Raw genomic sequence first — 18,067 nt, forward strand, 5'->3', positions numbered from 1 at the left:
TATCCTCTCACATGGTGGGTTTCTGAGCAATGACACCTTTAAATAATAGGACATTAATTACAGAAGAAATGTGTAAAATTACTATACCAAACATCCTCTGCATCTTCATCACACTCTGCCCCAAACTGGCAAATGTCACAAGTGGACGTCTCTTTTTGATTGGTTTCTCCTGAGCCTTCATTGACTGTTTGATACAAAGCAGAAGAATGTCCATTAGTAAACACAAAACAACAGCAAAGTGATTCTCGTCTATAGGAAAGCTAAATTTATATATTAACCTTTGATAATTTAACACAGTGGTCAAGATGGTGGTGCTTGGGTGACACCCATATTTCAAACAAGAGACTACCACAAACATTTTCCCCCTTACCTGGGATAAACACCACAAACCAGAAATACATGCGCTTGATGAGAGAAGAGGAGAGGACCTGGGGAAATCAATGTATGTTCTTTCCCATTTCAACAATAATTTTTTCTCAACATCATAATAAGGAAGGAGGCAGCAGCACTGAGCTGGCAAACTCATATTAAGCTCCACTGCTTTATTCCTGGAAAAATATTTGGAGTCGATTGATAGTATAGCATAGTGATTTACTTGTGTCCTTTGCAGTCTGTGCAGGTGAAGATCTTGTGAGGAACCCAGGGAGTATGCTTCCCCAAGATATGTTTGGAAAATATCTGTCTCATGGTGCTATCTGGTCTATTCCAAAGGCAAAAGATTTGTCTCTTCAGAAGTATTGTTATGAGCCCTGAGAACTAGTCATCTCTGGTAGGGATGATTTAGCACTGTTCAGATTGGGGGAAGAATGCCACCAGGGACAGAGAAATCAACCCACCCCTTCTTTCATTTTGCTGGCAGAATTTTCTCATGGGCCCCCTTCAGCACCGAATTGGACACAGGGATATAAGGTAAAATTTCCAAAAGTGAGTACATAGGTGACATAGGAGTCTAAGTGCCATTGAAATTCAATTTGAAAATGTTACATTGGGCTTTGAATTCAGCCCTTAATGTCCCATAAATTACCTGAAGGAACTAAGGGAAGAATATGAATGGATAAGTTGAGAGGGGTACAAGTGGACTGATGGATAGTTTTAGGGAGAATTCTTGTGAAATGATCCAACAGAATGCTATATATTTTTTTTTATAAAACAGTATAAGTACTGAGAGCTGTGGATAGGTGCTTTGTAGTAAGACACAATACATAAAGGGTAGGTCTACACTTACCTCTGGGTCCGGCAGTAAGCAATCGATCTTCTGGGATCAATTTTTCGCGTCTTGTCTAGACACGATAAATTGATCCCGGATCGATCCCAGAAGTGCTCGCTGTCGACGCCAGTACTCCAGCTCGGCGAGAGGAGTACGCGGCATCGACTGGGGAGCCTGCCTGTCGCATCTGGACCCGCGGTAAGTTCGAACTAAGGTTATTAACGTAGCTGAATTTGCGTACCTTAGTTCGAAGTGGGGGGTTAGTGTGGACCAGGCCATAGATATAACTCTTATAGTAACAGAATAATTAGCTCACACCAGACTTAAAATAACAACTTTGATTGTCAATATCTGCATAGAAATTCTTTGCTACCTACTTTTAATGTCTTCCTTTTACTATTTGTTCATTTAAATTTAGAACAGTGGTGCAGATTTACTGCAGGATAGAGATTTAGGCTCCAATCCAGAGAAGCACAGAAGCCCCTGGATAGCTTTAAGCATGTAAGTAGACCCATGGAAGTTGACAGGACTAATCACTAGAGCTGGTCAGGAATTTTCCAGCAAAACTTCCACCTCCCCTTGACCTGCCGCCATCAAAAATACTGATTTGTCAAAACCAAAACTTTTCCAGGGAAAGTTGGTTTCAACAAATGTCTTGACAAAATATTTTTTGAAAAGAAAAGTTTCTAAATTGCCAAAAGATCCTGTTTGTAAAGGAAAGGTATTTAAAAAAATGCTCAATTGAAACAAAATGTTTAGAAATGACTGAAATTAAATACAGTAATTTGATTGACTGGTACCAGTTCTCCCTCTTGTCCCTCCCCCACCCGTCAGACATTTGGTTTGTGAAATTTTTAACAATTTTGACTTTTTTATCCCAGTTCAGGATGAGAACATTTTTCCAGAATCTCAAAAGTTTTCATGGGACAGGAAAACCATTTTGTGCCCAGCCCTACTCATCACATTCTGAAAGTTGCGGGAATGGTACTATAGTACTAGAATTACACACATTTTAAGTTTGTATGGACAGGCACCAAATTGGTTTGTTTTTCCCCCTAAAGTGGTGCAGCACAAAATGATAAAGGATCCCAAATTACTGCAAAGCAGTTTTTATGAGATAGGTGTTCTAACCCCCCAAAAGAGGAAGGGTAGTTAGGGAGCTAGACCTAGGTGCTAGCCAGGATTTTGGAGACTTTCCGCTCTGCCACAAACTCCCTTTGTGACCTCGCCATTCAAGCCTAAATTTTCAAAGGGGCTAGTGATTTTTCGGTGCCCAACTTGAGACACCTTAAAAATCTGATTTTTAGAAAGGGCTTGGAAGAAAAATCAAGCTCTTTAAAGGGCTGGTCTTCACTACAGGGAGATCTAGTGAAGACCCACTAAATTGATGGCAGAGCACTCTTCAGTCAACCCCGGTACTCCAACTCTCTGAGAAGAGTAAAGGAAGTCGACCGGAGAGCATCTCCCATCGACACAGTGCAGTGAAGACACTTGGGTAAGTCGACCTAAGTTACGTCGACTCCGGCTATGTTATTTACATAGTTGGAGTAGCGTAACTTAGGTCGACTTATCCCCATAGTGAATTCAAGCCCAAAGTGTCTCAAGTTGAGAATCCAAAAATAGAGGCACCAAAAATTACTTGCTAATTTAGGCCTATTACTTGTCTTTGCTTCAGTGCTGCATCTTCTAAAATGGGGAAATAGCATATTTCTTTACCTTGCTGTGGTGTTGTTAAGATAAATATATTAAAGGCTGTGAAGCCCTCAGATACTACAATGATAGTAACCATAGAAGTACCTAAGAGAGAGAGTCTCAGATGTTTTTCCTGTAGGCTTAACAAAGTCAAAGTAAACATTTATATTTTTTAGATCTGAGCTACTCTAAAGGAATTTCTCATCAGATCACTGCCTGAATCTAAATTATAGAAATTTTCACCTAAAGCGACTTTTGGGATATAAAAGAAGGAAGTTAACATTTCATCAATTGGGGTTTTTTCCCAGCTTGTAGAATTGTCATCAGTTTATTTATCTTTACACACACAAAACTTCAGTTTTAAGCAATCAAGGGAAGCTGAAAACAACAACAACAAAAGAAAGCCAACCAAACATGCTCTGGATTTCTGCTCCAATGAGTTGTCATTGTTGGAAGAAGGGTCCAGTATGGCGTTTTGATGTTTTCTTTAAAAGCTGTGGGAAATTTAGCCGATCTAACCAAGTTTGATTTTTAATGGTAATCTATTTCTTGGAAAGGGCAGTTTTTGGCAGCCAATCTTGGCAGTGGTCTTGTGGCTCAGGCACTCAACTCCCAGCTCTCGCTCAGACCAGTTACAATTTCCCTGCCCAAAAGATTCACCAGCTGTAAAATGGGGATAACTATACTTGCAGTATAGTTTGTAAAGCATTTTGGGATTTCCAGGTGGAAGGCACTATATCAGAGCCAAGTATCATCTATCTCATAACTGAGCATTTGTAAACATGCCATTTGTCCCAATTTTGGAGGGAGAAAATCTATATTTTCAGCAAAACATCTTTCGTTTTTCTATTCTTTGCTCCAAAAATCACTTTCATTGTATTTCATTGTAGTTAAAAAGGTGTGCCCTTATTTTACCTCCACATTTGGCCAGGGACTTTTCACACTGTCTCAAGCAATTTAATAGCTATGCAAGTCATTTTTTAAACAATTCATGTAATTGGAAGGTTTAATATTTTGAATAAAAGGAGATGTTTTAGAGGGGAACATCTTCATATAAGTATTGCACAGCTCTTAATTTCTGCTAGAAATGAACAGGTAGCTCTTTTATCAAAGAAGCCATGTATTTGGCATTCCAGAGACAATTTACTAATGGCACCACTGAGACTCCGAGCACCCAACCTTACACATTCCTGATTAAATGGCAATGACTTAGCCTTTCCTCATTCTTCTGCTTTCAATGTCTACAGAGATGGCTGATCTTAATTAGAGCTATGCAAATAATGGATTTTGCAGCTGGCTGGTAATTTAAAAAAAAAAAACCATCATTTTGAGCCGCACCGAAAACAATTTTTTTTAAATGTTTGTATGACCCAAAGCAAAACTTTTCATTTAAACTTTATGCCTTTTTTATATTTAATTTTTTTGTAAGGAAATTGCAAAATGAAAAAATTGGAATGTTTTGTTTTGAAAATGTCAAAATTAAACATTTTGATTTGGGGTGTTTTGTTGTTTTTTTTTTTTTTGCGGGGGAAAGTAGGGGAAGTGGTGACATGAACAATTTGGTGAAAATTAGTTAAATTTGCAAAATGTTTTGGTGTCACTGAATCTACATTTTTCCAATTTTGGCTGAAAATTTTTGCCTGGGTCTATGGTTCACATTTAAGATGAGTTTTCTCTCACTCTCTCTTTCCTACTGTGCAGATGAGTGGCCTTGATAAAAACAGACATCTCAGAAAGAGTTATTTTCTCTGTATTTCCTTCTGCTATTTAGCTTCAGGACTGGTAGCTGTTCATTTGCTAAGGTGACTGCTTTTTTCTTTGCGCACTTGCTAGTTTGCACTTGTCTTCGTAGCTCAACTAAAAAAACCTTTACAGAGGAAAATGAATTAGACATAAAAAAAAAAAAAAAAAGTTTACCGCTGCAAAGGAAAAAAGCGATCTTGTCGCTTAAAAGTGAATTGCTCCTGCTAAAAATAAAAGGGCGCTTTGCTTTGCCATAACACATATAGTTCTTACCTTATTAGCAAGTTTACAGGTTTAATACAGTTGAACAATTCCAGAGGACCATGGGATAGCAATGTGGTAGGGCACTTGTCTCAGGGGAGCTTTAACAGCCAAAGCCAGTCTCTTATTATTAATGCAATGCAGAACTGCTAAGGAGCAAGTTCCTTTTTGTGTTAGCATGATTAGCAACTTCCAGAATGCAAGTTACTGTCACACAGGAAACATGCTAACATGACTTTAACACTATCTGAAAGTCACTTCAGAGACAACCTCAATTTCCTCAGCAACAGGGATTCTTAGCTAGAGATGCATCAAACATAATTTAGACAGTCAATGGACTGTGGTAACCACAACAGCCCCTATTTTAAGCATCTGGCCCTCTTTTGGCAGCCTCACTGCACTCAGATCAGATAGCTGTGTTATCAACAGGATCTGGATTGCCTGAACCTCACACAAGGGAGAAACCAAATTTGGAAAGATTTCATATTGTTTTTGTTGCTAAGGAAACCACTTTGTAAGCATCTACATCTTCAGCATATTTGTCTCACTTTGTGCCTGTCTGGCTTCCAGAATAATGGAAAAACCCCAACCATCAGTGGAAACATCAACCTTCTTTCCAAATCTCAATTTTATGTAAAAACTTTCAATTCTTTCAGTCTGTGAATACTTCTTTCAGGCACCTGCGCATATCGGAAATCACACTCTGACTTTAAATATCCAACTGCCACTGTATTATAGCTCATCAGGGGTTTAACGCTGTGGCAGGTCTGATATTTAACTAAAAAGATACTAAATAGTGATGCTTGAACTGATAGATGAATCTTGTTAAGTGTTCTTCCAACAGGTAGATTGGTAGGTAATCAAATATGCTTTTATCTATACCTCTTGGAAGCTTGCTTCCGTCCACCCCTTCACAGCAGCATCCATAGTGGAATTGTTAACCCTAGAGTGGGCAGCAGAAAATTTTAACTTGAGACGCAAGGGGCCACATATTGGTTAAATGACAAAGGGAGCAAACGTTCTCCTCTGATGGATGGTGCACAGGGAAATCAGTGTCAGAGGAGAAGAGGCAGGGTGGGTGACATGAAAGAGAAAGCAATTAAGCAGTAGGATCGCCCACCAATCGGATAACTCTGCAGCTGTTAAGATACATTCCATAGGTATAACTTTGAAAGCAGTAAGACAACCTTCAAAGAGTGGTTCCAGTTTGCAGAGGCTTATTCAGGGTAATGAAAATTATTAGAATGCTGTCCCAAGAATTTTTTTAAAATATGTTGTATAAATACAACAAATACACATTATGAAATATTATTATAGTATAAAAGATACATGGCATATAGGTACTTTGCATTATTATGGTTACGTTCTGACTTGTGTTATGAAATCTGATTTAGATTACTGTCTCTAATAACCTTAATTTTAGCTTGTTAAGTCCCAAATAATGCAGTTAATTTAATACAAGCTAACCAGGAGAAATTGCCTTGTCTGTCTTGGATTGGGAACCTCATTACCCTTTTGTGATTACTGAAATCACTTGGTGGTTAGGTAATACAATCATAACTATTTTTTTTAACAATTTGCTCCTGTGCTATGGAATTCTGAATCATGGAAGGCTAATTCCTTTAAATGGAATTGGAACGATTATGTTAAATATTGCCATACAGTAAGTAGGATTAGGGAGAAAGAGAGAAACAAATAGAAAAGTAAGGAAAAGACAGTGCCCATTATTGTCCTTCAGCCTATGCACTCACAAAAGACAGCCCTCCCCGCCCCCCCTTTTGCTACTGCACAGGCTGCCTGGGCCTTAGGACTGGATGGATGCACATGGCTAAGTGGGTGCTCTTTGTCTGTTGTGGGCAGATGGACTGAGAGTGGGTGGAACCTTGGTTTCACGCACTGGTGTGCTAGCCAGTAGAGCAGAGTTGGCACTGGGAAGATGGAGGTTGCAGTAATTTGCTGTTGGTATAAACCCACAGCAAGTTACTGAACCCTAAGGCCAGGGCGGGGGGAGGGTGAAGCGGGGGATGATTTTGTGATGCTTCCTGGATGTTACCATGGGCTGTGTTCTTGTGGCATACTCTAGCTTGAAAGATATTTTGGGACTGATTCTACCACCTTTACTCATGATGATAGCATCTTTGTCATGTAGTTTTCTGACTGAACTGTTCTGCATGAACTATGGGTGGTGGACTCTGCTACTGTGAAGAAGCAAGCAGCAGAAAAAGACTTGGAACATTGAAAATATACTTCCTTTAAATTTAGTTCCATTAGCAACTGCAGTAACTTAGGTTACAAGGATTCCCATACCACCTGCTGATAGGGGACTACGATAGTCTTTCAAGGCTGGAACAGGGTTCTGCCTTAGCTAAGCTCCTAAGCTAAACTAAGTCTCTTTCGGGACTGGAACAAATCTTTTGAGATGCCCAGGCTTTCAGCTAAGCCAGGCATCCAGGCGAACTACCATCCCAGGCTGACTGGCTTTTTCAAAGCTGGACCAAGCTCCTTAACCCTGCTGCTACTGGACACCAGCCAATCAGCCACTAGTCTCAATAACAGCCTACTTAGCCACAACACTACTCCAGAGGGTTGGCAGAATTCGGTATATCAGCAGTATTACCCAGGTCCTCATGCGAAGAAAATGTCTAGGAATAAATCCAGTCAATATATCGGATTGAAAATGCAGCACCCATAATGATGTCTACTCTTCTGTCAGACTGACTCATATACAGAACCTGAAAGGCATTCTTAAAAGCTTCCCAAATTTTAGATGGCTTTGCTTTTCAACTTTGTGTTTGTGTGATAAAATTGAGGGCAGCTTTTTACGGAGGACTGAACTAAGCAGAATAACTTTGAACAACAACAAGTCTGAGGAACAAACTAACATCTTGGTAACGTGCATAAATTACCACATAATTAATACTTGCATACCAGACTTGAATGAGCTATCTCCATTGAATGTCACAGTTCTCTTTTGAAGAATGGGAAGAAGGTCCACTGTTTTACGTCAAATCCTCAAACCTAGACTTCGTCTTTCTTCTTGTCTAGTCTCTGTGCCAAATTCTACCTGCAAGGCTCAGATAGACTTGAATGATAAAAGCAGTTTACCGTGCATATAAAGGCTCCCAAGCTGTTTTCAAGTTTTATTTGTGTTTCCTAACTCCTCTTATTTTCTTGTTAGAAACCCTTGTCGTGACTTAAAGAAGCATTTATTGGCAAGAGAATACTAGTAGCTAACGTAACATAATCTATGAAGTGGGGGGAGGGGTCACCATGGGGGAGAGTAACCATTATTCATTCTGGATACTGCAGCTCTGAAAATTGCTAAAGGTCTTCAGTGAGTGCTGCTGGCCTGCTATTAAAAGAGCAATATGGGCCAAATTCTGCCTATTCAGAAGCAATGGAGCACTAGGAAAAGGGAGCAGGCGCATTTCCTGAGCAGCAGGGCCTGGAGCCATTATGCCTGCATGAGGAATAATAATCCAGGGATGTAGAGAGCAAAGTGGTGAGGAGAAGCTCTTTCTGCATGTTAAGAGCCTGATTCAAATCCCACTGAAGTCATTGGGAGCCTTATCATCAATGCACTTTGGATTAAGACCTTAAAGAGGACCAGAGTCTTGGCTTTGCCATCACCTCACTCAGACATCATCTCTACGTAGCTACTAGCACGGAAGGCAGCCTTTCCTTACATTGTCCATTCAGTGTAGACAAGTTATGACTGACTACCCCTTGCGCAGGTGTGTTGGAAGGGAAAGGATTCTCTGTGCTCACCCCAACCTCTAGCACACCTGTAATTAGAGTGACCACAATATACAAGCGATGTTACACTCAAATGTATATGTGGAAGGCTAATCTGATTTTGAATATTAGTTGGTACTTAGATAGCATGACACTTCTTCCAAGAGGTGTTCTAACATTAATGATCACCCTCCACAAAACACTGTGAGGCACTTAAGCAAGCATTTTAATCCCCATTTTAAAAAGATTGGAATATCTGAGGCAGAAATCTGAGTTTCCAGAAATGTTTTCTAGTTTTGGTGTTTGTTTTTGTAGCAACCAATTTCAGATACCAGGGCCACAATTTCCTAATTTGGGTGCCTAAACCCAGGGCCGGCACTTCCATTTAGGCGACCTAGGCGGTCGCCTAGGGCACCAGGATTTGGGGGGGTGGCGGCATTTTGCCGCCCTCAGCAGCAATTCAGCTGCGGGGGGTCCTTCCGCACTCTGGGTCTTTGGCGGCAATTCTGCTGCGGGTCCTTCACTCGCTCTGGGACCCGCCGCCGAAGTGCCCCGAAGACCGGGAGCGCGGAAGGACCCCCGCCTAGGGCGCCAAAAACCCTGGCACTGCTCCTGCCTAAACCTAGCTCCCTTAATAACACCTCCACTACCTACAGCACTTCTCATCAGTGGATCTCAAAGTGCTCAACATCTCTGAAAATGAGGCCTTTGGTGTGTAAAGTTGGACATCCAAATATTGAGGCACTCAAAATCAGATTAATAGATTTTAAGGCCACAAGGGACCATTGTGATCACCTACATAACACAAGCCTGTGTTAATTCCTGCTTCAGGTCCAATAACTATGTTTGAACTAGATCATATCTTTCAGAAAAATATCCAATCCTGATTTAAAAATTGCCAGTGATGGGAAATTGCCCACAATCCTTGGTAAATTGTTACAATGATTAATTACCTCCACTGTTAAAATTTTTTACCCTATTTCTAGTCTGAATTTGGATTAGAGTTCACCTTTGAAAACCTGTTCCTGAATGACTTGTTTTAGGGTCAGAATTAGGATTAAAACTAAGGATTCCCGGCTCTCGCTTCAATGTTTATTCCACACATCACTTTATAATATGAGAATCACACATACAAACCTATTGCATTATACAGCAACAGATGACATTACCAATTGCGCACATGTATAGAGGAACTATCTGACACAAAAGTGTTAATTTAAAAAAAAAAAACATTTTGACTTATTTTATCAACCAAAAGAAGGGAATAGAAGCTAAATCCTCATGCTGAGCTCAAAGAACATACTGCAAGCCACATGTTGTGGCAAAACCAAAAGTGATCTACAAAAGGGACAGTATCTGTGAGAAGGATCTTTCCATAATTAAGCTGCTGTTGCTAAAACCTTTTGAGATAGCTCAGGATTATTTATTCTATTGCTCAATTATTTAAAAAAAGGATTCCACTGCCTACAGAAGACAAGAAAGCACAACACAGCAGACCCACAAAGACATGGGAAGTAATGTAGGACCAAAAAACCCATAAAATTTAGAGACACTCCTTAAGAATTTATCCCAGCAACAACTAATATGTAATCTCTCTTATAGAAGAGCAGGAAAATTAGAAGTAAAAATGATTTATTATATTGTAGCCTTCTTTTCTACTATTGAAGGAAGATGCTCCTTCAACAGTAGAAAAGAAGCTTGTTCTGAAAGCTTGTTCTGGAGCATTAAACCACTCCCCACAGCAACATTAGTTACACCGACGTAAGTGCTCGTGTGCATAGTGCTGTGTGGATGGGAGAGCTTCTCCCGCCGACACAGCCTCTGCTGCTTGCGGAGGTGGTTTTACTCTGTCAATGGGAGAACTCTCTCACGCCGGCATAGAGTGTCTTCACCAGACGCAATGCAGCTGTGCTGCTGCAGCGCTGTATCTGTAGTCATGCCCTTAGTCATCCCACCATATGCTTGAGCATTATCACGACAGATTTAAGCAGGTCAAAAGGGCCGGGGACAAAGTGAGAGTGCTCTGAGTGGAGAGAGGCCAATGGAATTTGCCAAGTTAGGGTAAAATACCACAAACACCTTCTACACAGAGAATAAAAAACAGAGTAGAGAAATAAAAGCCCAGATGCTGACAATGACTTTATTCTAATCAATAAGTCTTTCTCCTGAAAGCACTAGCTCCGTCAAAAGCTTCAAAGTGAGAACAATGAATGGGTGTGAAACATGGGGTGGGCTCAGGAGTGGCCTTCCTCTCAGAAGCCTGGCAAAGGTTCAAAACAACATTATGAACAAAATGAAAAAACGGTCTCTGCATTGGTAATAAATCTGACACGTCTTGTTCTTCTATCCTGCTGTTTAATTCTCTCTCAGATACAAATGTATTATCTCTCTCCCCCCTTCCCATACACATGCATCAACAAAATTAATAATTATATTACAAAACAATTTCTGTGGCAAATTCAGGCCTTGATCCAGAACCCTTTGAACCCTGATGTAACTGAGCAGAATACCACCAAAAGTTCTCAAACATATAGTGCGTGCCAAATTGTAATGCTGAGCAACACGGGAGCACTTCAGTGTATTAAGGATCCATGCAGGGTTGCCCAGTCCTGGGATGGATCAGGCAAGCATGTTAAAGGATACAGAGGGACTCTGCAACTGTGGCCCAGTCAGATTCCAGAGAGCTGCAGAAAAGGAGCAGGAGATGATACAAATGCTTCTCTGTCTCCCTAGGCCCCGAAGACCATGCACCTAGGGACTGTAATAACCTACCCAGAGCAATCTGAGAATGCAAGAAGGAAATTGAGGCCGGGGCAGGAATTGTCCTGTTTGATGTCACCCAATGTTGCCAACTCTTGTGATTTTATCTGGAGTTGCCCATTATTTGGTGCTCTTTGAGTCATGTTGAATATAGGAGAATCTTCACTTCTTAAAATAAGTTTCCAGCCATTCATGACAGAGAAAAGCTTGAAAATGAGACCCAAGTGTAACCAAAAGGTAAATAAAAAGACCACAAAAGTTATTTATTAAGGAAGTAGTGGGATAATGGAGAGTTGGGTTCCTTTCCCACCTAATTGCTTGGGGGAGAAGGGATATCTTTGTCTTGATGGGTTTTTCAGGCACCACTTTGTGTTTCCTCAGCTGTCATCCAGACAGGGAGAGCCAGAGTCTCTAATGTAGAGACAAAGGAGGAGGCATCAACTCCTTCCGATGTATTCCCCACAGCTCTATGCAGGGGGAGTGGGAGTGGCTTTGCAGCAACAGAATTGCTTCTCTCCTGCCACTGCTTGATACTACCCTCCCATTTGTTGTCTCACTGTGGGGATGGTTTGTGGACCTGTATGAACATGTGGGTCAGCAGTGAGGATGTGAATCTATACAAACACACACTGGGTGTTCTCTTTTTGTACACTTATAGCCTGTCGTGAATGGCTTTAATTCTTAAACAAAAGCAGTCAAAGGAGGGCCTATAAAATTTATTCTAACACAATTTGCTAGTTTCCATTACACGTTCTCCCCCCCTCCACCCCCGCACGATTCTATTTAAAGTGCATTTTCTAAAAATTAAAATATAATCAGCCAAGACCACTCTCTCCTAGCAAATATAGGTAATGGTGTTTCAAAAGAAATAATTCATAGAATAAAACCCTAATAGAGGCTTTCTGAATGCTGACACGAACCAGCAGTGATTATAGCACCCTTGTGCTGTCCTCCTGCACAATTTTATTGTTGCCTTGTGTACCTGGGATGCCAACTTTACAGATTTATGAGAGTGTAAGAGGACTGGAATTGACAGCATTTGCCAGCTTAAGGAAGAGGATCATTTAAATTTGCCAAGAGCTGCCTCTCATAAAATATCTTTGAGCAAAAAGCCAAATAGCATGGGGGGACTATTCATCTCTCTCTTGCATTAATTTTATTTTAAAGAGAAATCTCTTCCTTACAGGAGAATTTTCAATGAACAAAAGCAGCAGTTGTAAACATTCACCCGATGCTGCCGAGAATGGCAGGCTGCAAATTAGAACAGCTTTTCCTGAGTCACTCCCCTGATCTTGTCCATTTTGATAGGCCCAGCAGTCTGAGTCGAAGTAGGCACCTGCACACTCTCCTTCCCTTATGCGCTAATGTGAAGGCTAAATACAATACTGCCTATGGTGAGGATCTGGTATTTGATGTCCTATACCTGACATAGAGTAGATGAACTCTATGTAGGAGATTATCCTTGTATCAAAAAAATAGTCATAGTTAACTGGATATACTCTTACTGATCTTAGGCTAAAAACACGTGTCCCACTATGATCCAAAGCAAAAGGAGTGGCACTTTCACTTGTTCCTAGAAAACAACAACTAAACCAACCCCGAACTTAGTACATATGCTCACTAAGAAAGGATATAATCCATGAATGCATGGAGGCTAAAATAAGAAAATTACTTCTTGGATGAAATGGCTTTCAGGCCGGAGTATGCATGCTGGCCAGCTTCCTGCTGGGTCAGAAGACTAAAAGAGAACTTGAATTTGAACCCTTCTGGCCATTCAACTTTCAAGAAATAGAACACAAAAGAAAAAATAAAACTGGAAGAGCTAACACGCACTTGGCAAATACTTCAGTTTTAAGGTCTTTATCTGTGTGCTATTGATTTAAATCTGTGTATCCTTTTGAATATTAGCATGGCTAGCGAGATAGCAACATCATACATAAAAATGTTCTGTATTCCAGAACAGATGAAACTCCCAGTGGTAAAGGAAGATTTAGGTATCTCTGAAGATTTCTTATCACTGTGCAACATAACTCTCTAATGGTTCAGTGCCTTGGAGGGTCATCTGAGATCACTTATCATATAAATCAAATAGGTGGCAGGCTATAAGAGAGGAAGCCTATAGCAATTTCACATCTTTGCTCACAGCCATCAAATCTATCTTTTAGGCTGACTATAGAGAAGATAATATGCCACTCCATTTAAACCATCCAGGAAACCTAAATATGGATATTAACCAATTTTAAGATGCTGCTACTAGCCTTGATTAAACTATGATTCACTTAGGAAATGACTGCTTTTAAATCCTAAAACTAGGTTGCAGACATTGGACTTTATTCTAATGCACACTAAGTCCTCTTTATACCACTCTGGCAATGTAAAAGGGCCTCAGAGTGAGTGCAAATATAACTTATGCCCACTTTAAGGCTCCTTAAAGTCCAGAGTTAAGAGGTGTACCAGAAAGGGCTTTCTGTAGTCACAACTGAGGGCCGGTTTACACTAGGAACGTACACTGGCACACCTATGTCTCTCAGGGATGTGGAAAATCCAACCTAACCCCTGGTGTAGACAACACTAGGTCGATGGAAGACTTCTTAATAGATTGAGGATGGGTAGAGTACCACAGTAGCCAGGAAACCTGAAGAGGACAGAGTCTGACTTCACTTCTCAATAGTCAAGAGAATGTGGGAGCAGGGGGGAGAATGATGGTGTAGGTTCCTTCAACCAACAAGAGCAGAGACGTGGGGATGAGCAGATTCAAATTTACCTGACATCTACAGTATCAGTGAGATGCTGATATGAAAGATGGATCCCTGAGAAGGAAGATGAACAGCACCCCAGCCAGAATCCCAGCTGCTGGGGCCTGAGGCTTGCTGGTACTACCTTTCATATCGGTCTCTGCAAGTAAGTTTGGTCCTCTAGCTAGTGGCTGTCTGGCAAAGTTTTCAAGCCCTACATTAGTATATATTTACAATAAGCACAAAATAGATCCCATATTTTATAGCATAGCCCCCCCCCTTCCATAGCAAAATACCTATGTAAAGTATAGTATCCAGCTTCTTGAGAATGTCTTTCATCCTGAGACATCTGATGAACAAAATCAGTCAGTAACTTATGGTTCCATATTTCTTTCCAAATATTCACACATATCCATTTTAATTACAGGACAAGGACTTGCACTATGAATGGCACCATTAATTGTTTATTGCACTCATCACTGCAGACATTACACATTTACAGCTTATGCATATATAATGTAGGTGTCCACATCATAAAAATCATTAAGATTGGCACCCATGATGGTAGCATGATGGGCAGTGTTCACTGGTGGCATGACCTAGTGGTTAGGGGTTTAGGCCTCTGCTCGCCACGACTCTATCTGTCCCCTGGGTCACCATCATGCCCTGTGATTGACTGTCTGTGATGGGGGTTGACCCGACCCTCTGGTAAGGTCATTAGTCAAATCTTTCTCTGTGTGACAGGGTTCCAAGGAACATACAAGATCCGTCTACTGACCCTCGTGGGTATCCAATCCCAGCAGGGGGTTTCCCTTCCTTCCTGCCCTCAGGGAGAGTCTAGTAATGAGGGTTTTCATGTCTTTCTTAAAGCGGGGGGTTGGTAGGGGAGCCCATCTACTCCACTGGGCTCTAGCCCAGGGTCCCATATAAGAGGTATCTATGTCCAGCACCCAGGAGTGCCTTAAGGCTACCTCCCTGGGCCACTTCCTGCCACCCATTCTCTTGCCAAAATCTTAGTTTGCCTCATAGTAAAAGAAAAGATAATAACTGAACCATCAGTCCTTCTGGGCTTAGCAGGCAGGCTCTTCCTCTCCTGGAGGCGGTTACTGCAGTGCCCTTCTCTAGGAACTCTCAGGGTAGGTCCTTTCCCCTGCCCTGTCAGGGCTCTTCCTAGCTGTCTGACTCCCTTTTAAGCTGCATCTTCAGCTGGCGCATGCTCTGCATGTGCAGCTGGACGGGGTTGCCTGGACCCAGAGTTGCTCCTTAACCCATTCAGTTCCAGTGGAGAGTTTATACACTGCATCACAGGGAGTCTCAACAGAACGGCAGAGAATTTAATATATATAGATACTGAAATAGCCTCTTTCCTAGAAAGGCAGCAGAATTCTAGTGGGGAAGCTTGCACTGTTCCAGCTCTCTGAGTAACTTGGGGATTTCAATTTTCTGTCAGGAATCACCAACCCTAAAGACTTAAATAACAACTCACTGAAAAAACCTGAAACCCCTACCATCAAGATGCGTGGAGTGAATATTGCATGCCAAATCCAGCCCTGGTGGGGACAATGGAGTTCAATCCAGTTACACCAAGGCTGACATTGGTCCTCTGTGTATAATTTTACAGATGTGTTTGTGATACGCAGGGTGGGACTTTGATAGGTCATCTAGTCCAGTGCTCTGCACTAGGGCAGGATTATTATCCAGTCTAGACCATAACCACTAATGATGGAAATTCCACAAACTCCCTAGGTAATTTGTTCCAGAGGTTAACTACCCTAAATCTCCCTTGCTGCAACTTAAGCCCATTACTTTTTTTCCTGTCCTCAGTGGAAAAGGACAACAATTTATCACCCTCCTCTTTATAACAACCTTTTATGTACTTGAAGACTGTTATCATGTTTCCCCTCAGTCTTCTCTTCTCCAGAGTAAATAAACCCAGTTTTTTTAATATTTCCACCTACGTCATATTTTCTAGATGTTTAATCATTTTTTGTTTCTCCCCTCTGGACTGTCTCTAGTTTGTACAATCATTCCCAAAGTGTGGTGCCCAGAACTGGACACAATACTCCATTGAGGCTTTGGAAGAATTATTTCTCATGTTTTGCTTACAACACTCCTGCTAATGTAGCCCAGAATGCTATTTGCTTTTTTTGCGACAGTATCACATTGTTGACTCATTTAGTTTGTGATCCACTATAACCCACAGATCCTTTTTCTGCAGTACAGTAACTCCTCACTTAAAGTCGTCCTGGTTAACGTTATTACGTTGCTGATCAATTAGGGAACATGCTCATTTAAAGTTGTGTAATGCTCCCTTCTAATGTCATTTGGCAGCCGCCTGCTTTGTCTACTGCTTGCAGGAAGAGCTGCCCATTGCAGCTAGCTGGTGGGGGCTTGGAACCAGGGTGGACCGGCAGCCCCCCTATCAGCTCCCCTCTCCACTAAGTTCCCTGTGCAGCAGTTGCCTGCAGTTCAGCTGTGTCCCTCCCCCCACTGCCATGTGCTGCTCCTGCCCTCTGCCTTGGAGCTGCTCCCTGAGACTCCTGCTTGCTGTGCGGGGGGCTAATGTCAGGGTGTCCCCCTCCCCCTGCACCCCGCTTACCCCATCTTCCATAGAGCAGGGGGCACACACCAGGGCTCAGGACGGAGGGAGCTTGCAGCAGCTGCGGTCTCAGCAAGCTCATATAATTAACAAGGCAGTGTACTCAAAGGGGAATGCGCATATCTCCCTCCATTCTTGCTGCCTTGTAGAGTGAGAGAGTTAACCCTTGAGGGCTCAGCCAATTGCTAGTTCATCATTTAGCAGTAAGGGAAATATCCCACCCTCTGACTCCTCCATCTCAACCAAGCTTCACAATCATCACTGTATACCAGTATTAAATTGTTTGTTTAAAACTCATACTGTGTGTGTGTGTATATATATATAAAATATAGTCTTTTGTCTGGTGAAAAACATTTCCCTGGAACCTAACCCCCACATTTACATTAATTCTTATGGGGAAATTGGATTCGCTTAACATCGTTTTGCTTAAAGTCTCATTTTTCAGGAACATAACTACATCGTGAGTAAGTGAGGAGTTACTGTACTCCTTCCGGGACTGTCATTTCCCATTTTGTATTTGTGCTACTGACTGTTCCTTCCTGAGTGTAGTACTTTGCATTAGTCCTTGCTGAAGTGCAGCCTATTCATTTCAGACCATTTCTCCTGTTTGTCAAGATCATTTTGAATTGTAATCCTATCCTCCAAAATGCTTGCAACCCCTCCCAGCTTTGTATCATCTGCAAACTTTATAAGTGTATTCTCTATGCCATTATCTGAATAGTTTATGACAATATTGAATAAAATTGGACCCACGCCAGATGCCTGCAGGACCCCACTCAATATGCCCTTCCAGCTTGATTGTGAACCATTGATAATTACTCTTTGAGTACACTTTTCCAACCAGTTGTACACCCACCTTATAGTAGATTTGTCTAAGCTATGTTTCTCTAGTTTGTTTATGAGAAGGTCCAGTGAGATAGTATCGAAAGTCGAGATATACCACATCTCCTGCTTCCCCCCTATCCACAAGGCTTATTATCCTGTCAGAGAACAATATTAGGTTGGCTTGACATTATTTGTTCTTGACAAATCCATATTGACTGTTAATTATCACCTTATTTCCTTATTAAGATTGACACCAATGATGGCAGCGTAATGGGCAGTGTTCACTGGTGCCATGACCAGGTGCTTACAATTGATTATTTGCTCCATTATCGTACCAAATTTAAGCTAACTGATCTATAACTCCCTGGTTGTTCTTAGTCCCTTTTTCTAAAAAAATGTACTGGACATTCTCTAAGTCAAATACTTTTATCAAAATAAACATGCCTTGGATGTGCCATGGTATTGAGAAGTAAGGACACATAACTATAGACAAAAAACAGATGCTAAATG

At 41.3% G+C, this 18,067-nt stretch overlaps 1 protein-coding gene across 1 annotated transcript in view; it reads right to left on the reverse strand.

Annotated features, from left to right (window-relative positions):
* TMEFF2 (transmembrane protein with EGF like and two follistatin like domains 2) overlaps nt 1-18,067 on the reverse strand; it is a 166,471-nt gene that overhangs the window by 75,824 nt on the left and 72,580 nt on the right. The window contains exon 5 of the mRNA XM_034785203.1: nt 88-184. Coding sequence (XP_034641094.1) covers nt 88-184 — 97 coding nt within the window. The remainder of the gene's footprint in view (nt 1-87; nt 185-18,067) is intronic.

Source organism: Trachemys scripta, chromosome 11, assembly GCF_013100865.1.
Source record: "Trachemys scripta elegans isolate TJP31775 chromosome 11, CAS_Tse_1.0, whole genome shotgun sequence".
NCBI lineage: Eukaryota > Metazoa > Chordata > Testudines > Emydidae > Trachemys > Trachemys scripta.